The sequence below is a fragment of the Poromitra crassiceps genome, assembly GCF_964638095.1.
Source record: "Poromitra crassiceps genome assembly, chromosome: 26".
In the NCBI taxonomy this organism is placed as follows: domain Eukaryota; kingdom Metazoa; phylum Chordata; class Actinopteri; order Beryciformes; family Melamphaidae; genus Poromitra; species Poromitra crassiceps.
In genome coordinates, this window is record NC_139640.1 from 3,430,144 (window position 1) to 3,456,834 (window position 26,691).

The 26,691-nt window shown below is 43.0% G+C and overlaps 1 protein-coding gene across 1 annotated transcript in view; it reads right to left on the reverse strand.

The window, feature by feature from the left end:
* The window catches only part of ascc3 (activating signal cointegrator 1 complex subunit 3), a gene marked incomplete at its 5' end in the record, with an annotated part of 152,707 nt that overhangs the window by 95,063 nt on the left and 30,953 nt on the right, over nt 1-26,691 (reverse strand). Inside the window, 2 exons of the mRNA XM_083661237.1 lie at nt 7,156-7,380; nt 11,141-11,332. Coding sequence (XP_083517363.1) covers nt 7,156-7,380; nt 11,141-11,332 — 417 coding nt within the window. The remainder of the gene's footprint in view (nt 1-7,155; nt 7,381-11,140; nt 11,333-26,691) is intronic.

The window sequence follows — 26,691 nt, forward strand, 5'->3', positions numbered from 1 at the left end:
ACACTGGCCTGGAGATATAGTGACATTACTACAACACTGGACTGGAGATATAGTGACATTACTACAACACTGGACTGGAGATATAGTGACATTACTACAACACTGGACTGGAGATATAGTGACATTACTACAACACTGGACTGGAGATATAGTGACATTACTACAACACTGGCCTGGAGATATAGTGACATTACTACAACACTGGCCTGGAGATATAGTGACATTACTACAACACTGGCCTGGAGATATAGTGACATTACTACAACACTGGCCTGGAGATATAGTGACATTACTACAACACTGGCCTGGAGATATAGTGACATTACTACAACACTGGACTGGAGATATAGTGACATTACTACAACACTGGCCTGGAGATATAGTGACATTACTACAACACTGGCCTGGAGATATAGTGACATTACTACAACACTGGACTGGAGATATAGTGACATTACTACAACACTGGCCTGGAGATATAGTGACATTACTACAACACTGGCCTGGAGATATAGTGACATTACTACAACACTGGCCTGGAGATATAGTGACATTACTACAACACTGGACTGGAGATATAGTGACATTACTACAACACTGGCCTGGAGATCTAGTGACATTACTACAACACTGGCCTGGAGATATAGTGACATTACTACAACACTGGACTGGAGATATAGTGACATTACTACAACACTGGCCTGGAGATATAGTGACATTACTACAACACTGGACTGGAGATATAGTGACATTACTACAACACTGGACTGGAGATATAGTGACATTACTACAACACTGGCCTGGAGATATAGTGACATTACTACAACACTGGCCTGGAGATATAGTGACATTACTACAACACTGGCCTGGAGATATAGTGACATTACTACAACACTGGACTGGAGATATAGTGACATTACTACAACACTGGACTGGAGATATAGTGACATTACTACAACACTGGACTGGAGATATAGTAACATTACTACAACACTGGCCTGGAGATATAGTGACATTACTACAACACTGGACTGGAGATATAGTGACATTACTACAACACTGGCCTGGAGATATAGTGACATTACTACAACACTGGCCTGGAGATATAGTGACATTACTACAACACTGGCCTGGAGATATAGTGACATTACTACAACACTGGACTGGAGATATAGTGACATTACTACAACACTGGCCTGGAGATATAGTGACATTACTACAACACTGGCCTGGAGATATAGTGACATTACTACAACACTGGCCTGGAGATATAGTGACATTACTACAACACTGGCCTGGAGATATAGTGACATTACTACAACACTGGCCTGGAGATATAGTGACATTACTACAACACTGGCCTGGAGATCTAGTGACATTACTACAACACTGGACTGGAGATATAGTGACATTACTACAACACTGGCCTGGAGATATAGTGACATTACTACAACACTGGCCTGGAGATATAGTGACATTACTACAACACTGGCCTGGAGATATAGTGACATTACTACAACACTGGCCTGGAGATATAGTGACATTACTACAACACTGGCCTGGAGATATAGTGACATTACTACAACACTGGCCTGGAGATATAGTGACATTACTACAACACTGGCCTGGAGATATAGTGACATTACTACAACACTGGCCTGGAGATATAGTGACATTACTACAACACTGGCCTGGAGATATAGTGACATTACTACAACACTGGCCTGGAGATATAGTGACATTACTACAACACTGGCCTGGAGATATAGTGAAGTTACTACAACACTGGCCTGGAGATATAGTGACGTTACTACAACACTGGCCTGGAGATATAGTGACATTACTACAACACTGGCCTGGAGATATAGTGACATTACTACAACACTGGACTGGAGATATAGTGACATTACTACAACACTGGACTGGAGATATAGTGACATTACTACAACACTGGCCTGGAGATATAGTGACATTACTACAACACTGGACTGGAGATATAGTGACATTACTACAACACTGGCCTGGAGATATAGTGACATTACTACAACACTGGCCTGGAGATATAGTGACATTACTACAACACTGGCCTGAAGATACAGTGACATTACTACAACACTGGCCTGGAGATATAGTGACATTACTACAACACTGGCCTGGAGATATAGTGACATTACTACAACACTGGCCTGGAGATATAGTGACATTACTACAACACTGGCCTGAAGATACAGTGACATTACTACAACACTGGCCTGAAGATACAGTGACATTACTACAACACTGGACTGGAGATATAGTGACATTACTACAACACTGGCCTGGAGGTATAGTGACATTACTACAACACTGGCCTGGAGATATAGTGACATTACTACAACACTGGCCTGGAGATATAGTGACATTACTACAACACTGGACTGGAGATATAGTGACGTTACTACAACACTGGCCTGGAGATATAGTGACATTACTACAACACTGGCCTGGAGATATAGTGACATTACTACAACACTGGCCTGAAGATACAGTGACATTACTACAACACTGGCCTGGAGATATAGTGACATTACTACAACACTGGCCTGGAGATATAGTGACATTACTACAACACTGGCCTGGAGATATAGTGACATTACTACAACACTGGCCTGGAGATCTAGTGACATTACTACAACACTGGCCTGGAGATATAGTGACATTACTACAACACTGGCCTGGAGATCTAGTGACGTTACTACAACACTGGCCTGGAGATATAGTGACATTACTACAACACTGGCCTGGAGATCTAGTGACGTTACTACAACACTGGCCTGGAGATATAGTAACATTACTACAACACTGGACTGGAGATATAGTGACATTACTACAACACTGGCCTGGAGATATAGTGACATTACTACAACACTGGACTGGAGATATAGTGACATTACTACAACACTGGCCTGGAGATATAGTGACATTACTACAACACTGGACTGGAGATATAGTGACATTACTACAACACTGGACTGGAGATCTAGTGACATTACTACAACACTGGCCTGGAGATATAGTGACATTACTACAACACTGGCCTGGAGATACAGTGACATTACTACAACACTGGACTGGAGATATAGTGACATTACTACAACACTGGACTGGATATATAGTGACATTACTACAACACTGGACTGGAGATCTAGTGACATTACTACAACACTGGCCTGGAGATATAGTGACATTACTACAACACTGGCCTGGAGATATAGTGACATTACTACAACACTGGACTGGAGATATAGTGACATTACTACAACACTGGCCTGGAGATATAGTGACATTACTACAACACTGGCCTGGAGGTATAGTGACATTACTACAACACTGGACTGGAGATATAGTGACATTACTACAACACTGGCCTGGAGATATAGTGACGTTACTACAACACTGGACTGGAGATATAGTGACATTACTACAACACTGGCCTGGAGATATAGTGACATTACTACAACACTGGCCTGGAGATATAGTGACATTACTACAACACTGGCCTGGAGATATAGTGACATTACTACAACACTGGCCTGGAGATATAGTGACATTACTACAACACTGGCCTGGAGATATAGTGACATTACTACAACACTGGCCTGGAGATATAGTGACATTACTACAACACTGGACTGGAGATACAGTGACATTACTACAACACTGGCCTGGAGATATAGTGACATTACTACAACACTGGCCTGGAGATATAGTGACATTACTACAACACTGGCCTGGAGATATAGTGACATTACTACAACACTGGCCTGGAGATACAGTGACATTACTACAACACTGGACTGGAGGTATAGTGACATTACTACAACACTGGCCTGGAGATATAGTGACATTACTACAACACTGGCCTGGAGATACAGTGACATTACTACAACACTGGCCTGGAGATATAGTGACGTTACTACAACACTGGCCTGGAGATATAGTGACATTACTACAACACTGGCCTGGAGATCTAGTGACATTACTACAACACTGGCCTGGAGATATAGTGACATTACTACAACACTGGCCTGGAGATCTAGTGACATTACTACAACACTGGCCTGGAGATATAGTGACATTACTACAACACTGGCCTGGAGATACAGTGACATTACTACAACACTGGCCTGGAGATATAGTGACATTACTACAACACTGGCCTGGAGATATAGTGATGTTACTACAACACTGGCCTGGAGATATAGTGACATTACTACAACACTGGCCTGGAGATATAGTGACATTACTACAACACTGGCCTGGAGATATAGTGACATTACTACAACACTGGCCTGGAGATATAGTGACATTACTACAACACTGGCCTGGAGATATAGTGACATTACTACAACACTGGCCTGGAGATATAGTGACATTACTACAACACTGGCCTGGAGATATAGTGACGTTACTACAACACTGGCCTGGAGATATAGTGACATTACTACAACACTGGCCTGGAGATATAGTGACATTACTACAACACTGGCCTGAAGATACAGTGACATTACTACAACACTGGCCTGGAGATATAGTGACATTACTACAACACTGGCCTGGAGATATAGTGACATTACTACAACACTGGCCTGGAGATATAGTGACATTACTACAACACTGGCCTGGAGATATAGTGACATTACTACAACACTGGCCTGGAGATATAGTGACATTACTACAACACTGGCCTGGAGATATAGTGACATTACTACAACACTGGCCTGGAGATCTAGTGACATTACTACAACACTGGACTGAAGATATAGTGACATTACTACAACACTGGCCTGGAGATATAGTAACATTACTACAACACTGGCCTGGAGATATAGTGACATTACTACAACACTGGCCTGGAGATATAGTGACATTACTACAACACTGGCCTGGAGATATAGTAACATTACTACAACACTGGCCTGGAGATATAGTGACATTACTACAACACTGGCCTGGAGATCTAGTGACATTACTACAACACTGGACTGGAGATATAGTGACATTACTACAACACTGGCCTGGAGATATAGTGACATTACTACAACACTGGCCTGGAGATATAGTGACATTACTACAACACTGGCCTGGAGATATAGTGACATTACTACAACACTGGCCTGGAGATATAGTGACATTACTACAACACTGGCCTGGAGATATAGTGACATTACTACAACACTGGCCTGGAGATATAGTGACATTACTACAACACTGGCCTGGAGATATAGTGACATTACTACAACACTGGCCTGGAGATATAGTGACATTACTACAACACTGGCCTGGAGATATAGTGACATTACTACAACACTGGCCTGGAGATATAGTGACATTACTACAACACTGGCCTGGAGATATAGTGAAGTTACTACAACACTGGCCTGGAGATATAGTGACGTTACTACAACACTGGCCTGGAGATATAGTGACATTACTACAACACTGGCCTGGAGATATAGTGACATTACTACAACACTGGCCTGAAGATACAGTGACATTACTACAACACTGGCCTGGAGATATAGTGACATTACTACAACACTGGCCTGGAGATATAGTGACATTACTACAACACTGGCCTGGAGATATAGTGACATTACTACAACACTGGCCTGAAGATACAGTGACATTACTACAACACTGGCCTGGAGATATAGTGACATTACTACAACACTGGCCTGAAGATACAGTGACATTACTACAACACTGGCCTGAAGATACAGTGACATTACTACAACACTGGACTGGAGATATAGTGACATTACTACAACACTGGCCTGGAGATATAGTGACATTACTACAACACTGGCCTGAAGATACAGTGACATTACTACAACACTGGCCTGAAGATACAGTGACATTACTACAACACTGGACTGGAGATATAGTGACATTACTACAACACTGGACTGGAGATATAGTGACATTACTACAACACTGGCCTGGAGATATAGTGACATTACTACAACACTGGCCTGGAGATCTAGTGACATTACTACAACACTGGCCTGAAGATATAGTGACATTACTACAACACTGGCCTGGAGATATAGTGACATTACTACAACACTGGCCTGGAGATCTAGTGACATTACTACAACACTGGACTGGAGATATAGTGACATTACTACAACACTGGCCTGGAGATATAGTGACATTACTACAACACTGGACTGGAGATATAGTGACGTTACTACAACACTGGCCTGGAGATACAGTGACATTACTACAACACTGGCCTGGAGATATAGTGACATTACTACAACACTGGCCTGGAGATATAGTGACATTACTACAACACTGGCCTGGAGATATAGTGACATTACTACAACACTGGCCTGGAGATATAGTGACATTACTACAACACTGGACTGGAGATATAGTGACATTACTACAACACTGGCCTGGAGATATAGTGACATTACCACAACACTGGACTGGAGATATAGTGACATTACTACAACACTGGACTGGAGATATAGTGACATTACTACAACACTGGCCTGGAGATATAGTGACATTACCACAACACTGGACTGGAGATATAGTGACATTACTACAACACTGGACTGGAGGTATAGTGACATTACTACAACACTGGCCTGGAGATATAGTGACATTACCACAACACTGGCCTGGAGATATAGTGACATTACCACAACACTGGCCTGGAGATATAGTGACATTACTACAACACTGGCCTGGAGATATAGTGACATTACCACAACACTGGCCTGGAGGTATAGTGACATTACTACAACACTGGCCTGGAGATATAGTGACATTACTACAACACTGGCCTGGAGATATAGTGACATTACCACAACACTGGCCTGGAGATATAGTGACATTACTACAACACTGGCCTGGAGATATAGTGACATTACCACAACACTGGCCTGGAGATATAGTGACATTACTACAACACTGGCCTGGAGATATAGTGACATTACTACAACACTGGCCTGGAGATACAGTGACATTACTACAACACTGGCCTGGAGATATAGTGACATTACTACAACACTGGCCTGGAGATACAGTGACATTACCACAACACTGGACTGGAGATATAGTGACGTTACTACAACACTGGCCTGGGCGTATGAGACTTGCCTCTGCATTGAGGTTGTCAGCCAGGCTCTGGAGGAACTGGCTCTCGATGGGGTTGTGCTGGGTGAGCAGGGTGAGGTAGTGGCTCAGCTTGTCGTGCGTGGTGATGATGGTCCCCTCGCCGTACTTGTCGAACTGTGGCCGCCCGGCACGCCCGAAGATCTGCATCACATCCAGGATGCCCAGGTCCACCAGGGTGCCCCGCTTGGCATCGTAGATCTGAGTGCCCTGGGAACGCGGGGAGACGAGAGGAGAGACATTTTGATTCTTGTCCAAAACTACTTTCTCGCTGCTACTCCTCCTACAAATTTGGTCTAATCTTAACCAAACCACGACACACGGCATGTCTGGACTGTCCTGCACAAAACTTAGGTTAGGTTAGGTATATAACCCCGGTTTTATGAATATGAGTGAGATAACTCAGTATTCAGTTCAGTTCTTTATTGTCCCACTGGGGGAAGTTTGTCTTGTGACAGAGCACAAAGACGACAGTACACACAATAACAACACATAACAGCACACCAATAACATCTAAAAAGATGGATCAATAAAAAGGATAAGATAGGATAATGTGTGAGCAGAAAGTGCATAAGTGCAAGGTAACAATCACCTATTGTGGAAGTTGAGTACACGTATTGCACTTAAGACAAAGGAAAGTTTGACTTTATTGCACTTTATCCTGGGAACTCTGTCCTGAAGGAAGAGGAGAAACTCCCTAAAATCGAGTTTGCTTTCCTCAGGGCCTGGCCATCAAAGATGTTTGACAAGGAGAGCTGCTGCTTGCCAATGATCTTTGCTGGCCGCCTTCTTTTTGTTTGGGACATTCAGGTTGCCATAGCAGGATCCTAGTGAAAAGGTTAAGACTAATTCAATGACTAATTCACTCTCACCACCTGATGGCGGTCTGTCAGGAAGTCCAGGATCCAGTCACACACAGTGCTGTGTTCAGACCCAGATCCTTGAGCTTGCTGACCAACCTGGAGGGTACTACTGTATGGTGTTGAATGCTGAGCTGTAGTCCACGAACAGCATTCTCACATAGGTGTACCTACCCTCCAGGTGGGACAGGGCGGTGTGGAGCACGTGTGCTACTGCATCCGCCGTGTTCCTGTTGGGGCCGGTATGCAAATTGTAGAGGGTCATGGTTGGGGGAGGGGGGGCAGATGTGTGATATGACCAGCTTCTCCAGGCACTTGCTGGCTATGGGAGTGAGCGCTATGGGACCACTGTGGGGCGGCTGTAGCTCAGGAGGTAGAGCGGGTCGTCCACTAATCGCTTTGGATAAAAGAGGTCGGTGGTTCGATTCCCGGCTCCTCCAGTCTGCATGTCGAAGTGTCCTTGGGCAAGACCCTGAACCCCAAATTGCTCCCGTTGGTGTGCCAGCACCCTGCGTGGTAGCCTGCCGCCATCGGTGTATGAATGGGTGAATGTACCTACTGACTGTAAAGCGCTTTGGATAAAAGCGCTATATAAATGCAGGCCATTCACTGTGAACCACTGTGAACAGTTAAGCTGGGTAGCAACAGAGAGTGGATGTGTTTCCTTCGTGGACGTCTGGACGAGAAGATGGCTGAAAATGGCGTTACCACGCCCCGCCCGCACCTTCAGTGGGAATTTCATCATTTTTTGGGCAAGGCCATTTGGCCTTCGACTTGGCCATTTTTTTTTAGAGCACAAAGACACATGCCAGGGCTCAAAGGCATTTCACATTTTTATGACAAACTGGGAATACCTTGTTAGCACTGGTACTGTGACTTGTTTATTGATTACAAATTAGGGATGTTCATTTTGAAAATTTTCCAAAATCGATAATCGGTGAAAATTAACGATCAATTATCGATCATCGATTTTATTAATACTTAGAAAATTTTCAATTTTTTCAATTTTTTTTTTTTTTTTTTACAAAATGAATGCCTATGGCAGAAAATACGAAAGACAACGTGTTCTCCTCAATGAACTCTTTATTTCAATGTGTCTCCTCTCCAACACTCTGCTGTCCCCGGCGCATGCCGGGGTGAATTCCCCATGTTTAAAACAGTTTTGTTGGCACAAAGGCCCGTGCCCAGCCAGAAAACTAGAGACTATATGAAGCTCCACCTCACGTTAGTCGGCTGTGCAATGGAGTGGGGCGAGGAGGAACGAATTCCACCCAAACCTAGTCCACAATTTTTTTTTTTTTTTTTTTTTTTTAATAATTAAAAAATCGATCCAAATGCCACAGGATCGATTCCAATCCTTAATGATCGATTATCGATTTTCGATAATTGATGAACATCCCTATTACAAATACATGATATTAGATCAATCACACAGTATCAAGGTAGGCCATACACAAGTTGTCATGAAGAAAAACTACGTTCCAAATGATCGACTCATTCCGAGGCGAGGGGCACACTGTGTCCCTGTGCGCTGCTGCGGCTCTTTTCACATCGTGAAGAGCGATCTTTCTGAAATGCGTGATATAACGAGCCACTTACACATCCAGGGCATACATTCAACTGAGACCACTGATGCTTTAGCAGGCTGGTAGCAGGGCAGCAGTGCACAGCTGCCAAGGTGGCCTTAGGGATTTCAGGTCATCACAGCCAGAGGGAGGGGCAGCGGCAGCCATGGCCTCCATGTGATTCCCACCCTACCCGCACCTATATAGACCCTTTTCGTCGGGCGAGTCTGGATGGGGCTCGCTCGTTTCTTGGGGTTTCGGTTGAGAGCTTTGATGAAGCTTTTTGCGATTCTGGGCTTTATGCTGCGTGTTTCAAAGTGTGTTCCACCCAGTCTATTTTTGGAACCCCCCACCCGTTGTGCGCCACCGTTGTGCTCCAGCGCGAAAGCGTTTTCGCCTACAGTATGAGAATGGCTTCCTCACGCTATTCCCTGCAGTTTTGGCTCGGCTTTCAATAGTCTGGAGAGCACTGTCGCCACTTAGTGGGTCGGTGGAATGGGTTGTACACGTTCGGTGGCTCTCATATTTTTATAGGAGATGTAAAAGGGTTAGATCAACGTCCCACCGTCAAAATTTTTTTTTTTTTTTTTTTTGACGAGTTGACTCGCCATTGGCAGTCAACCGTTGGTTTCTGCTTGACGAGTTGACTCGCCAATGGCAGTGAACGTGTTAACTGGACCTTTATGAATTTTAATTGAGTAGCCCTGGTCTATATAAAGAATGGTGCTAGCACCCCTAGTGGTGGAGAGTGTAAAATGTAATTTTGTCCGACCCCAATAATATGAGGATATTGGTGTTGATGTAAATAGTGCTTCTGTAGGGTCACAGAGGAGTCACTTCCACATAGTGAGTTGTCTCATGATTATTAAGAAATAAAACCTCTGTCACGGTGTTTTTGAAAGACCACACCGTTTGCATATAATCCACTTCCAAAGTCTGGTGGGTGGAGTTTATTTCACCAGCAACCAGGTGACCTCATGCAACTCGAGGAAACTACATCTTTCAACAGCCCAAGTTTGGTACTGATGACATCATCACTGATGAGATCACTGATGACATCATCACCGTTTCAACAGCCCAAGTTTGGCACTGATGACATCATCACTGATGACATAATCACTGTTATCCATTCCTGACTGACTGACTGAATGAATGCCTGACTCACCCCAAAATGCCTTCTCTTGACCACGCGCTGTGCAGGCTGTGCAGGCTGCGCAGGCTGTGCAGGCTGTGCATGTGGTAAAAAGTCCCACTATAAACCCTCATATCTGTGTTGTTTCCCCTTTGATTGAAAAATGCTTCTGCCAAACTAAAGACAACACATTACTTGATGTTGAGTGATGTTTTTTTCATTTCTCTCTAAATGTGCACATTCGTTATTTTCCTTGTTAGGCGTAGCCGTGCCTGGCAGAGATTTGCACTCTACTGAGTGCACTTTTCTCGTATTATTTCTTGTTCTATTCTTTGTGGGAATAAACAACTCAAGTAAAGTAAACTAAAGTATGCTGAGAGAGAGAGAGAGAGAGAGAGAGAGAGAGAGCAGACCTTGATGATGACGGCGTGGGCTGGCAGGTTGACCCCCCAGGCCAGGGTGGCGGTGCAGACCAGCACCTTGATGTGTCCTCTGGAGAAGGTGCTCTCCATCAGGCTGCGGTCAGAGCGCAGCATGCCTGCATGGTGGATCCCAAAGCCCTCTGGGAAGATCTCCCGCATCTGCTTGTTTCTGGAGCGCTGGATCTGGAAGTGAGAGAGGGGGGCGGGGCATCAAGAGGTGTCAAGGTTGGTAGACGAGCACAGATTTGAAATGGGCAATCGGTTTAAAGGGACAGTTCACCCCCCCCCCAAAACAAACAACAACAACAACAACAACAAACAAAACAAACACAAATCAAAATATATTTTTTTCCTCTCACTTTCCTCTCACTTCCTCTCACGTGCTATTTATCCATCTAGAAGGCTTTGGTGTGAGCCGCTGAGTTTTGAAGATGTCGGCCATAGAGATGTCTGCCTTCTCTCAATACAATGGAACTGGATAGCACTCGGCTTGTGGTGCTCAAATCGGCTGTATATATATATTTATATATATATTTATATATATATATATATATATATATATATACCGTATATTAGGGATGTCACAATATATCGTCCCACAATATATCGCGATATCAAAACATGACAATACGTATCGTTGAGATGAAATCTCATATCGTGAGAAAAAGAAGCTGAACATGGTGGCACTGATCTGCATCTGATTGCATGCTCGCTCTCCTTTTCATTGCTTTGTTTGAACAGACGAGGGACGTTACAGACACGGAGGATGAAAATGGTGAAATTACTCAAATTAGCGTGGAGGATGCCCCCCTCAACTTACAAATCGATCGCAAAAAAATATTGTTACAATATCGTATCGTATCGTATCGTTATCGTGAACCCAATATCGTGTATCGTATCGTATCGTGAACTGAGTGTATCGTGACACCCCTAATATATATATATACTTATTAAACGAGCGCACCTGGTTCAGACTCAGAGAAGTCCCCCTCCTCCGCTCTAGTGCTCCTCTGCACTGGGTGTGCTTGTACGACGCCGGGGCGTCCCCCACGAGTCACGGTAAGTGGACTTGGTAGTTTTTATTATTAAAACGGCAAAAATTTAATTCGAACAGATAATTAATTACGATGATCCGATGTAGAAGGCTCAGAGGTCGATGGGGGGTCGGCCCATCACGATGGTCGATGCCATCGTCCATCGTGCCAACCCTAGTGGGAACCTCCCTACAAGGGTTGGTCGCTCGAGGCCATATGGTTTCTGAGATACAGAGTTCTATTTAATACCTTATCACTTATATTTTATTACCTCTTCTATCTAACTGTTGCCTTACTGCCTATTTGCTGCTTGCTGTTTTTGCACTATTTACCTACTGCACCTTGTCTGTAAGAATTTCACATGTGTGTACTCGTACAACGGAGTGACAATAGACCAAATCACCGTGACGTCACCATGTAAACAACACCACTTGGGGAAGGCGGCAGGTTTAAATGTGCGTGTTGTCAAATAAATGCTGTCAAACCCTCTCGTTGTTTTCGGCCGACTACTTTCAATTTAAATGGTTAAACGGTTGGTAAACATGCTTGTCCGACGTATCTAGCCTTTCTTCTGTGTTTGTTTTATGTAGTGTTAGCTAGCTAATAACGTTTGTTTGTCTGTCAAACTCGCTGTTTTTTTGCAGACTCGTTAACGTTACAGACAGAGCTACTGACGCCACGTTAATTTAATTTAGCTTCAAGTCTACTCTGGTCTGGTCCAACAGGTAAATTAGCTAGTCTGGTCTCCACTAACGTTAGTGAAAGTGTTGTTATGAGTGATATTAAACAACAACACAACACGGACGAACCATTTTTGTCTTCTTTGTCTGTTTTTGTCTTCAACACGTCAGTTTGTGCCGTCCACCGCCATTATAATGTGTGGACCCAGGGGTACCCGGAAGTAAATGTAAACATCCCGCTGATTTGGTCTATACAAATCTTGAATCTTGAATGAATAAATAAATAAATACATAAATAAATAACATAATATCGCTGTTTTTAGGACTTTTCTCCATTTCTGTAGTTAACAGGGTGTGATGGAGTTGAAAGCCCAGCCTCCCCTTTTATCATACAGATTAAAACACTATACCTCTGCAGCCGACACGGCATGTGCGCACGCACACGCACGCGCGCACACACACACACACACACACACACACACACACACACACACACACACACACACACACACACACACACACACACACACACACACACACACACACACACAGATTGAGCTGTGTGTAGCTGACTGGCAGGCAGGCAGGGCAGAGCATGACCTGGCGGGGCGTGCGAGGCTTCCTCATCACAGAGCTTTATCTCTCTCTCTCTGGGCTGCATCTAAATGGAGGTCAGTGGCCACCAGGAGAGAAAGCCCATTACAGACAGCACCTGTCTCCCTTTTAAGAGAGAGAGACAGACAGACAGACAGACAGAGAGAGACAGAACGAGACAGAGAGGGATAGAGAGAGAGACAGAACAAGAGAAACAGAACGAGAGAGAGACAGAGAGAGAGAGACAGAGAGAGGGATAGAGAGAGACAGAGAGACAGAACAGAACAAGAGAGATACAGAGAGAGAGAGAGAGAGAGAGAGAGAGAGAGAGAGAGACCGCTGTGTTTGAAACAGCTGGAGGCCTAGGCTAACTTACTGTATTATTTTGAAAGTCAATAATATTCAGTAAATAGCAAACTTGTCCGTTTATCTTTTCTTTTTTTTCAGGCATTGTGACTTTATTGGACAGGACAGCAGGCAGACAGGAGAGGTGGGGAGAGAGAGGGAGGATGACATGTGGCAAAGGACCACGGGTCGGACTTGAACCCGGGTCAGCCGCGCAAAGGACTAAGCCTTTGTGACACACGTGGTACCAGGTGAGACACTGGGATGCCCCAGCCCCAGTCTGTTTCATTGCTGTATTCATGTGATAAATATACATGTAATAAATACCCAAATGTCAATGAGATGATAATCTGCATGAGAAAAAAGAAAAGAAAAAGAAAAAAAGAAAATAATCCGCTTATACACTAGTGATCAATTTGAACCGTCCCAAAGTGATCACTATAAGAGGAGTGAGTCCACTACATTTCACTAACTAATGGCCACATCATACACCACATTAACCCATTGATACCTGATGCAGCATTTGTGTGCGTATCCCTTTAAGACCGCGAACCGCGTTAACGCGGTTCGCGGTCTTAAAGGGATACACACACAAATGAGGGATATACACGCAAATGCTGCATCAGGTATCAATGGGTTAAACATGGGGGAAACAAGGCAGCTGACATTTCTGGGACGTGCTGGTGGGCATATTGTACATACCTTCTCAGCGTCCAAACCACTTGGGAAGTGTTGTGCAATGCGAAGGAGCCATTTGTCACGGTGAGAAATGCCAAGCCTGCGTCATTATTTTGTCACATGATTTCTTTATCAACAAAGACGTTTCCAGACTCAAGCCAGATTGTGTCACTTCTCATTCAGCCTGTCTAATTCAACACATCATGGTTCACATCAACGTCCTCGGATGGAAACACCTGCCTAGAGATTTGATAAAGATCCACCAATCACCAATCATGTGTCATCTTTCAGTCATATCGTGATGATATGTCAATTGCCAGGTAATTATAATATATGATAATATGATTACTAAACATGACTTTGCTTACATGAACAATAGTGATATATGTATCGAAACTGACTCCTGTGATTATTGTGATAGTGATTTCAACCGTATTGTGTATCATACTACTACTACTATGTTTTAACTATGTTTCCCATACATCCTAGGCCTAGGGGGTGATTACGTTTTGTGGTCTGTGACAACTAGGAAGTAGGGATGTTCATCAATAATCGATAATCGATAATTCATCGTTGAGGAATGAATTCGATCACGTGGATTTTTTATCGATTATTATTATTTATTTATTTTTATTATTTTTTTGCGGACTAGGTTTGGGTGGAATTCGTTCCTCCTCGCCCCACTCCATCGCACAGCCGACTAACGTGAGGTGGAGCTTCATACAGTCTCTAGTTTTCTGGCTGGGCACGGGCCTTTGTGCCAACAAAACTGTTTTAAACATGGGGAATTCACACCGGCATGCGCCGGGGACACAAACAAACGCACCCAGCGGTCTGCGGACCTCAGTGAGGCTCAGGCCTGTTGATTTGACTCTTGTGCTGTCGGCTAAGCTGGAAGACGCCGATTGCCTTACATCATGTAACCTGACATGTAACATGTTTGTTTACCTGGCCACAGCGCTAGTGTCTGATATTCTTACTACACAGCGGCATCGCCATTATAGCTGACCGAGAACGCGCAACGTTATTACCAGACCAGAGTAAAAATATATATATATATATTATTATTATTATTATTATTATTACGCTATCGATAATCGATAATTGATCGTTAATTTTCCCGAATTGCGATTATGGAAATTGTTCAAAATGAACATCCCTACTAGGAAGTGAAGTTGTGTTGTTGAAATAAACAAAGGGCGATCTTTTAACTCTTCAACAAGGAGTTGTCTCCGCATTTCCCTAACATTTCCCCAGCGCACATCTTGCACAGTACCATAACGTCCCTTCTTTTGAGAGAGAGAACAGAAACACAGGGTGTAGCTGAAGCTTGGCGGTTACAAGAGCGTGACGTTATAAACCGGGGTTAACGGCGAACTCGGTCCATCGCTGCATCCCTAGTAGGGATGTCACGATACTAGAATTTCTACTTCGATACCAATACCCAGGAAAATATCGATACTCGATACCATTTTCGATACCACGCAGCGGGATGACGACAACAACACATCAAGAAACATACAAAATAAACAAAGCTAATAGTCAGCTAATTGAAATGCTATGGCTGAGGCCTTGCTTTGAGGTGTCGGCGTGTGTTACGGCCGCCTCTCGGCGTTCTAATAGAAGGTGAGTTAGCGCTGACGTCTGCTGTGCCATGGCTGCATCTGAGGTGGCAGCACCCTAAGCTCCTGATCAGCTCCCATTAGGTCCCCGCTGCTCCAGATCCATCCACAGACAGCTGGGCTCACCCTCACAGGTGTGAGGCCCACCTGAGGTGAGACGAGTACTGACAAACCCTGCTCAAGGACAAGTATGGTTACTTTAGTGAAAATTAACTCAAGTACATAAGTAAAAGTACTAGTCCAGGGAATTACTCAAGTACGATTAAAAAAAGTAGCCTCTTCAAAAGTACTCAAGTAAAAGTACATTTGCGTTACTTTTCAAATGTTTTATGTTTGAATTATTTACCCTAATACATTTCACACATCCGGAGCATGTTAGCAGTGTTATCTAAGCTGCCATGTCTTTGTCTGTCTTGTCTTTCATACTGAACAGCTTGTTCAGATGCAGCAGGGATGCTCAGTTTGGTGATTTTCTCTTTGCCAGACGAGCTAGAGCTGCTAGCAACAGTAATAGCTCTAGTTACAAGTGCGATTTAATTGAATTGAATTGGTCACTGCACTAACGAGCCACCAGTCTGGGGGCCCTACTGTAAATGTGGAAGTGATTCTGGACCTGTTAGCATAAGCAGTCCCAATGCTACTGTGCTGCTTTCATAGTGCGGTGTGCAAAACAGAAATCTGAATTTACCAATTTACTCAGTGTACATTTAAAAGTACTTGAGTAGTGAGGTATTTTTTTGTCATATCAATTGCTATTTCACTATTTATGTACGTATCGTGGGACAGACAAATCAATTGTGATATTACAGTAGCTCCATTTTATTCTGCTGTAGTAATCACAAATGAGATAGCTTGCTCATCACGGCGGTTTCACAAGCTCTCCATCCAAATTATATTATTTGCACATTGTGGTGATAGTGACATTTTTAAATTGCTGTTTACATTCCAGCAAGCCAGTGCCCTCGCTAGAAAGATTTACATCTCAGACATAAACAGAATTCAGACTGTGGTTGTCAATGAAATGATATTCATCACACCTCCTGAATCCTGCAGACCTGGGCAACGGCAACCGCCTTTCAACAGATCTAGAGCCATCAGTCATCACAGGCACCAGGACCACATGACAATGGGCCTTTTTCACTGCAGCCAGTCTGTGTCTAAAAGGCAGGGTAAACTCAGGTGCAACCAAAACATTATTCATTAATACACAGGACAAGATGTTACTATCCCTTGTGCCAAAATCCGAGGAAAAACACATTTAGAAGCCCAATCCAGAATAAAACAAGCTAACAGGCTAACAAACTAATAAACAAGGCACAAATCACCAGTTACCTACCCTAGCCAACAGCAGTATGAAGCATGTCATTGGGGTTTTCCAGTGGGCACCTTCCTTCACCGAGGTTTCGTTAAGTTAGGCCCACGACACCTCAAGAAGGCTTAAAGGGTGTAATCCAGCGTCCTGGAAACACCTCCCTCCATGCTACCACCGCACAACTGCATATTACCTCACTATCTAAGCCTAGCTATCCAGGTTGAGAATTGATTCTAGATTCTTGCATCGAGAATCGTTGGAATCGAGAATCGATTCTGGAATCGGATCGTGACCCCAGGAATCGGATCGGATCGTGGATTAGCCGGATTGGAGCACCCCTATTAATGAGGGTTTCCAATCCAATTTAGGTGTCCCAGTGCTGAGGGCCCTCATTAAAGTTTTGGTTGCACCTGTGTTTACCCTAACCTTGCTTGCAAGATGGATAACCTCGCGAGATCAAAAGAGATTCTCTCGACGTAATCCATCTTGTCATGCACAGGCAGTTAAGATGATTGGCCGAACCATGGCCGGCTCGACGAATCAGCGGCAGCCTTAGGCGGGCTCAGGCTCGTCTGGGCAAGTAGTGGGTACATGGTCTTTGTAGTTCTTTTCACTCGTCAACATGGCTGCCGCCGCGGAAGTGACAGGCAGTCTGAATTAAATTGAATGTAACGTTCCCAATTCTATGTATTAAATTCTAAAAAACGACCCTCAACATTTGGGAAGGCTAAGCCACACAACTAGTTCGTTATAATCTAACGTCATGTTTCGAAGGCGACTTTGCGACGATGAGGACGGTGAGGACTCAATCAATGAATACCACGGAGATCAGGCACCTTCCTCCGGTTGCAAACGTGACGTCAGAGGCATGGCGATCTGATTGGTTGAAGTTAACACGGGTCATCCAATCACCTGCCAAGGAGCTTGGAAAAAGTGCCCGCCTCCGTCAGCGGGTCGGGTTACTGCATTCCCAGATCGACTGGTTTAGTGAAACGTAATGTGAAGCTAAACCGTCCATCTGGCAGCGTCAGGTTATGTTTACCCTGCCTTCTAGACACAAATGGCTGCTGTGAAAAAGGCCCATTTCCCTACGCAGGGGTGGCAGAGACATCACGAGTGGAGCTTCCAAAGTGTCAAATCACAAATGACACTGCTGGCTCTGTGGTGATGAGTAGCACATGAAGCGCTGCGGTTCCCGAGCGTTGCCACCGACACCACCTCCACTCGCTCCTATTTGTTTACTTTGTCAGACTGTGGCAGGGTGGCTAATTGTTGATTTCATTGAGTGGCCCCTTGATAGTCATAATGTTTGGCCCTGGCGGTGACAGGCTTTTAACGCTGGATGGGTAAAGAGAGAGAGAGAGAGAGAGAGAGTGGGAGTGGGAGGACCAGCTACTCACAGCCACTAGCATCCACTTATCTGTCCCCATCATCTCCCTCTGTATCTCCCACTATCCCGCTCCGCAGAGGTGCAAAGAGTACTGACAAATCCTACTCAAGTACAAGCATTGCTAGTACTTTAGTGAAAATTAACTCAGGTACAAGTAAAAGTACTAGTACAGGAAGTTACTCAAGTAAGAGTAAAAAAAAAGTAGCCTATTTAAAAGTACTCAAGTAAAAGTACATTTGTGTTACTTTAAAAATGTTTAATATTTTAATTATTTATGCTAATGATTACATTTCACACATCCAAGCCACCAGTTTAGTTGCCCTAAAAGTGGCAATAATTCTGGACCTGTTAGCGAGCAGTCCTAATGCTACTGTGCTGTTTTCATAGTGTGGTCTGCAAAACAAAAATCTGAATTTACTCATTTACATTTAAAAGTAGAATATCTATTATTAAAATGACTCAAGTAAAGTATAGCATTATAAAAAATACTTAAAAAGAACATGGTGCAGGTTGGAGATCGCATTGCATTAATATGTGGGACTGGTACAGTATGTAGCAATAGGATTCTCTTTTGTTTTTTCACACATAGCTGCATCTAGAGTTGTTTTTTGTAAAGCAGATGGCACGCGCGCCTGAAAACCTGTCAATGGAACATACGTAACACTTGTGACATCACTCACCTAGCCAGGCTGCTGTACTTACTCTAGCCTGGGCACACTGCTGTTATGATCTGGGGCCAGGCAGCCTGGGCTCATGGGGGGGGGTGGTACGGCGGAAAAGTGCACGCTCCGGTCAGCTGTTTTAATGCTGATGACGAAGCAATGAAATAGGAAAATGGCCGACGGCTCCCTGAGGTTACAAGAAGACGCAGACGCTGGCTGGACTTGAGTTTTCTCTAACTATGTCCTGCAATGATCCAGTGTTGTTCCTATTTAAGGAGGCTTTTTTTTCAATCTTTTCTTCACAGCGCGTGTGTCATATCACTATGTAACACCTATTTCCATCTTGCCTTTGTTGGTTGGGCTCATCGTCGTTGATGATGGGTGGACTGGGGGTATGGTGTTTGGATATTGTGACAGCTTGTCACAGATCTGAAGCAGTGACAGGAGCGTGGTGGTGGACGTGTGCGTGGTGTAAAAATAGCGCAGAATGAAAGCAAACAGAGACATTAATGAGCGTGCTCCCGTGTCGCCGTGGCGTCCCTGGAGGCTGCTCGCTCGCGTCGTGTCTGCGCCGGCGAGAGTGCCTCTTGTCAAACAAGATGACATCAAACACCACACAGTGGTGGAGAGTTGAAAGAGAGACAGCCTTCGAGATGTCCTCGTGAGCCAAGTGCAGTGTTGGGCAAGTTACTTTCAAAATGTAATATACTACATATTACTAGTTACTTTCATATGAAAGTAATAAGTTACTTTACAATATTACTTTCTGTGTAGAGTAACTCGTTACTTATTACACTACTTTTGCATTACTTTCACCAAAACAACAGCAGCAGCAGAATGACATCGCTGCCCCGGAACATCCCGAAAAATAATTTCCACCGCCTTGAAATCAGTTTAAACAATCTAAAATTCTAAATGTTATTCTTTTCCTTTGTTATTGTCATCTATAGTGGTTATTTGCATAAAAACACACAGTTTGATTAGGAAATGATTGTCTCTTTTTTGTGCTTTGATTTAATAAAATGTAACTCAATTTGTAACTTGAGTTACTTGAGAAAGTAACTGGTATAATATGACTGAAATCCTATAAGTAATAAGTTATATTACTGAGTTACTGCTAAAAGTAAGATATTACATGTAATATGTTACTTTTGTAAGGAGTTACCCCCAACACTGGTGCTGTCTGTCTCTACTTTAACGTCACATCGCCCCAGAGTACCTCTCCACAAACTCAACGGTCCTCCCTTAAGTCCCCGGACGTCCTTACTCGTCCCCAATACAGATCTTTGATACAGCGCGGCAGCATGCCGATGCACAACGGCTGTCCGATGCATAAATTAGCACCTCGATGTGTTTGAGTTCTCGACGGACCTCGGCGTTCCACAGTAGGTGTTTTTGCAACACGAGCCGTGCTGCAATGCGCCAATGGGACCACACGGGGTCTCTTATCCTCCACAGTTATTTCTTTCTCCTCTGGAATGAGCAGAGACGAGCTTGTACCTTTCATGAGAGTTGGAGATAAAAAAGGGGGGGGAGGAGGAGAGGAGGTGGAGGCAAGGATCCTCCATCGGAGCAAATGAAAGTCAGGGGGGGCTGTAACACAGTCTTCTCCCTGGGGAGAGCCGTGGTCGTCGGAGGCATGCTGCACACTGGTACGAGGCAACATGGTGATCTCACAATGTCGACGGTGATAATTTTTACTGCCATATTACCTTCAACAAGGACGTACGGACTTTATTATTCTGCACTTTAATATCCTGCACTTTAAATTCCAGCCAGATGATGGGGCCCTATTCACATGTGTATTTGTCTCTTTTTATTGTTTTACTCTCTTGTATATCTAAATGTTTTTACATGTTGTCGGTGTGATTTGTTGTGTATGTTTTTAAGCTCTTTGCGCCCCAATTCCAATGTAGTTTCTACTACTTAAATAAACTAACTGACTCTGACTCTTGATGCAGTACACTGTACCTCCAAACCCATCTATCATTTTCATTCAGATTTTTTGCTATAGTCGTTTACAATCAGTGCTTTCACCCATCTTTTTGGTTTCAAGTTTAACTTACTACTAACATTAAAGGGTACCAGGGTTTCAGAACACCAAATGTCCGTTTGAGTCCTTTCAAAGGCCTTTATAATGCTACATATAATTAAATTAAATTTAAATTTAACACCCACAACAAAGCAAAGATATGTCGACATTTTGGCCATTTGCAGCTGCTTTCTATAAAGAAAGCATTCAAACTATAAAGGTATGAGACAAACAATGGACACTAATGAATGTAGCATTACGGTACATTACATTTTTAAATTTGGTATGAGCCAGCACTAGAGGCCATGATCTACCTCTTATCAGACTGTAAATGAATAGTTTACTTACATGATTATGTTTGCTAAAGCAGGTGCGACAAAGCAAAAATGTGGATTTTTTTTGCATTTATTTATATACAGTATGTATATCTATATGTGTGTGGAGCTAATATCGTGATGTATAATGTCCTGCTGTAATCTTGCATGTGGGTCAGACTTACTGTGAACTGTACGCATGTGATAATGTAATACAACATAGAAAATAAAACCAAGACTACAAATATGTTGAACCTTTCAGTTCATGGCATTTGGGGTCTTTTGTTTAACTTACTTTCCAACTCTGCTTCGATTAAATATCACCACGTGTAAGAAAATAATTTGACACCATATTTGCACCCTGCCGAGATGTGACGTTATTTACCAGAAAGCATGGAACAACTGCTGGTTTTTAATATGTAAATAGTTGAATAAAATAAAACATTTGATCACAAAAATATATACATGTAAACAGTCTTTGACTTGTAGGTGTTATTAGGGGAGGGGACGATGTATCTTCAATATATCGCAATAGAAAAATGTGACATGTATTGTGGGGCAGAGAAATTAATCAGGATATTAGCTCCATTTGATGTGCCTTGACGTCCAAATGGCACTTCAGATTTTGTGACAACCATACATTATTATTGCAAATATATCCAAAAAGTGTTGCTGCTTTGATGTAGTCATTTTACAAAGTTTCAAATTAATTCCTGAATTATTTTATTTGGCAACAGTAAATATAAAAGTGTTTAGAGTGATAACACGTGTTATCGAGGCTATTTTGCGCGGATATATCGGTGTGCCTTGAGATTTTGTCTTGCCCTTGGCGTGCCTCAGGCTAAGATGTTTGAAAACCACTGGTCTAGAATCACAATTTCACAAGCTCTCCATCCAAATTATTTGTATCTCAGGATTGAACAGTTTGTTGGCATTGAACTTTATTTTTATTTTTAACAGCGTTATGGTTTTATCAAATCCTGAAGGCCATATCACGCGTTGATGAATGGATTCAAACCAATTGCATGATGCGTGGACACATCTGAATATATTTCTGTATTTTGTCCATATCTTCCCACCCTTAATGTGGCTGGCTCGTCTACAGTCGATGCTTTTTTGGCAGGGAGCCTCGCTCTCAGATCACGACGCAGCAGCAGCAGCAGGCGGGGGTCGAGGTCTGAGTTGAAAGCCTCCTTCAGACCAAAAAGCCCAGCTGACCCCCGGCACACCTGCTCAGTCCAAACAAAGAAACACTCTCCAGTGCAGAAAGTGTCTCTGACAGAACCAAAGAAGGAGGGACACACGAGCCCCGTTTGAAACCGTTCCCTATTACAGATATAGAGGGTTTTAACCAGCTGCAACCCCACAGCATTTCCTTTTTCTCAGCTTCTTCTTCTGTGTTTTATGGCGGTTGGCATCCTTAAATGTTGCATTACCACCACCTGAATTGTATCAGCTTCACAGTGCGAACTATTGACAGTGTCCACTTTCTCAGCTGTTCAGGGGAAAACACTGACATAGCCTACCGTAAATTCCGGACTATAAGCCGCGGCTTTTTCCCCGTTTTTTGGCCCCTGCGGCTTATATAACGGTGCGGCTTATCTATGGATTTTTTCAGCAAAAAAAAAAAAAAAAAAACTGAATTCTCTCTTCTTTAGCACTCTTTCTAACTATAAATCCACTTCTGTTTTAATTTCCTCTCTTGCCCTCTTTTCACCACACCGCGGACACTGTGTGCACTGTAAAAAAAAACACAGGTGGTGTTGTGTTATGTTGTTTTGTTGAAATGTTAATAAATGGGAGCTTCCTCAAACAGCCATCTCTTTCCCGACAATCCCCTCTGTGCACGAACCCTTACATATGGTAATTAAACATTAAAACACAAAAAAAAAAAAAAAAAAAAAAAAAAACATTAAAACACCCGCGGCTTATAGTCCGGTGCGGCTTATATATGTAACAAACAGGCAATTTTGCTGCTGCGGCTTATACTCCGGTGCGCCTTATAGTCCGGAATTTACGGTACTTCTATTTCTATTTTTTTTTATGTAAAGATAGGCCTATGCGTGCAATAACGTACTGATAGTCAGCTTACTCTGTAACATGTAGCTTTTATTAGCCTCTCAGGCTAGCTCCACGGACCGGACAACAACGCTTCCTACTACCCAGCGTGTGCACGTCTTTCTGACAGGAGTGGTTGTTATGGCAACTATCAACAACAACAACAACAACTACTAACTACTACAATACATAAAGACCGAAATAGGCTAACTTGTTAATGTGTCTGTCGGAGACACGGCCGAACGTTAACATTTAATATGAGCCGAATATCAGCCTACGCTCAGCTATGTATACAGGAAGTAAACCGGATATCCAGGTGGGTTGTGATGGTTGTTATTGTTGTCAAGTTAAAACCGTCTATAGTGGACTATATCATGTGTTTTTGTCCGAATGATTTGATTCACTAGGGGAGAGTGGGGTGAGTTGTGCCACTTTTTACTTGAGGTGACTTTAAAGTGAGGGCATGACAGTAATGCCTCCAACTACAATATGTAAATATATTTCAGGATGTTGTGCACCACTGGGAACACTCCCTTTGGATCTTAAATAAACTGTTAAAAAAATATGGCTATTCTTAAAAAAGTGGTCTCTTGGCACAACTTGCCCCCGGTGCGGGGTAAGTTGTGCCTTTGGAGAGAATACGTTGGGGTAAATTGTGCCATTGATTACTGAAGTAAAACAGAACATTTTCATCTCATATACTGTAATGCTATATCAAAGCAAGACAAAATAAAGATAACACTAAAGTCCAGTGTACTATAACAGGGTTAAACAAGGCTAAACGGTAGCAGCAGTTGACCTACATATTTAACATTTTCAGAAATAAAATGATGTTCAAAATGAACAAAATCAACTATCACAGAGCCAGGCTACACTTGCCAATACTGCAATATTCTTCAACAAGGTCTATTTAAACATTTAAGAACAAAATGAAATAAAATTTCACTAAATCAACTGCAACTGCACTGGCACAACTTAACCCAGGCCTTTTGGCACAAATCACCCCATCCCCACCATTTTAACAAACTTGTATCATATAGCTGGTTTGGAGCTAACATCATGCTAACAGTATAGCCTCATATTGTAGCTTACTAAAACACTAACACATGTGTGAAATGTTTTCAAGCTTGTCTATAATTGTTCAGACACAACAATAAATAAACCTTGATCATAAAAAATTTACTTTGAGAGGCAAAAAACAGTTTTTTGAACTTAAATGTGCTTAGCTCTTCTGCCATCTGCCTCCCTTCTTTGCAGAGTGAGTAAAATGGATGCCTCTTCAAAAATGTGTGGTCACATGACCAATTTCTTCTATGGTTTTCTAGATACAAGGGGTGGCACAACTTCCCCACTGGCACAACTCACCCCACTCTCCCCTATACAGTCCACTATAACAGTGGTTCTCAAATGGGGGTCCGCGGACCCCCAGGGGTCCGTGGCACTTTGCCAGGGGGTCCGCGAAAAGTTTTCAAGTTAAAAAAAAAAAAAATAATAATAATAATAATAATAATAATAATAATAATAATTAAAAAGAAAATGCTACATGTTACTTATTCCTTCTCAAACTACTTCCTACATGGTGCTAGTCTATCAAAATATCTTGGCTGTCATTTATTGTGTTGCATAGTGGTTTTCTGGACTGTTGACAAATTGTGATATTGTAAGTCGCTTTGGACAAAACAAAAGCGTCTGCTAAATGACGTAATGTAAATGTAATGTAATAAAAAAAAAAAAAAAAAAAAAATTTGCAAAATCTTCATAGTTCAAGGAAAATAGTTTATGCTTTAAATCTAAATTGGTTCATGGATTACATTCTAATAACAAACCTATCAAATTAAAAGTCAAGCACGTTACCGTGGAAACAATTAAGCTTAGCCCAAAATCACAAATCAGAATGAGGGGGTCCGCGGTATATTTTCTATCTTGTAAGGGGTCCTTGGCTGAAAAACATTTGAGAACCTCTGCACTATAAAATACCCACAATCCATTGCAATTTCTAGAGAACAGCGAGAGCAGAGACGATGGGATATCAAAGCGAGACATGTCATCTTCTAGTCGCTTCCTGTATCTGTGCCACGGAGGTCTCACCACGGCCACGCCCACTTAGGAGACCAGACGGTCAGCCAATGAAGTTTCAAACCATTGACAGACAGCCAATCACAAGCAGAGGACCACTCCCATTTAGGAGCCCGGAAGAATACAATTTCTTATACTTGGCGGAGCCTGGAGTGGTGTGTCTCTATCTATATCAAAGGTCTCTGGCGAAAGTACACTCCAAAATTGTTCTCCCATTAGAGATGCGCGGATGAGCTTTTATGCCATCCTAATCCGCGTGTATGCATGAACCGTCCGCCCGCCATAAATCCACGCAAATTATTTCATACTATTTATAGATCCGCGCCCGCCATGCACCCGACGCTATAAACGCTATAAAACGCTATAAAAGGAGCAAACTTATGGTTTCTGCTGCCGTTGGTGCGATCGCTGCAGTCCAAGACTCCAAATAAACTTCCATGCTGTATTATGTCCAGTCCACCACTTGCCCTCATGTAGTTTACTCGGCTAACGCTATAGCTTAGAGATTCCTTTTTGAGAGTGACATCATTGACCATATATGGACGAGTGGAGCCTAGCACATGGCTGTATTGTTTGGTTTACGGCCGTGGGTCCTTTGGGGGACCTACAATAGGCGACTAAGAATGTGCCTGATGAAAAATGTAGCTTAAAATACGTTCAGACTAGAGAACGTAATTAATATTATTGTTCCTCATTAATGATACATCGTTTCAACCGCCCGCAACCCATCCGCTATTAATCAGAA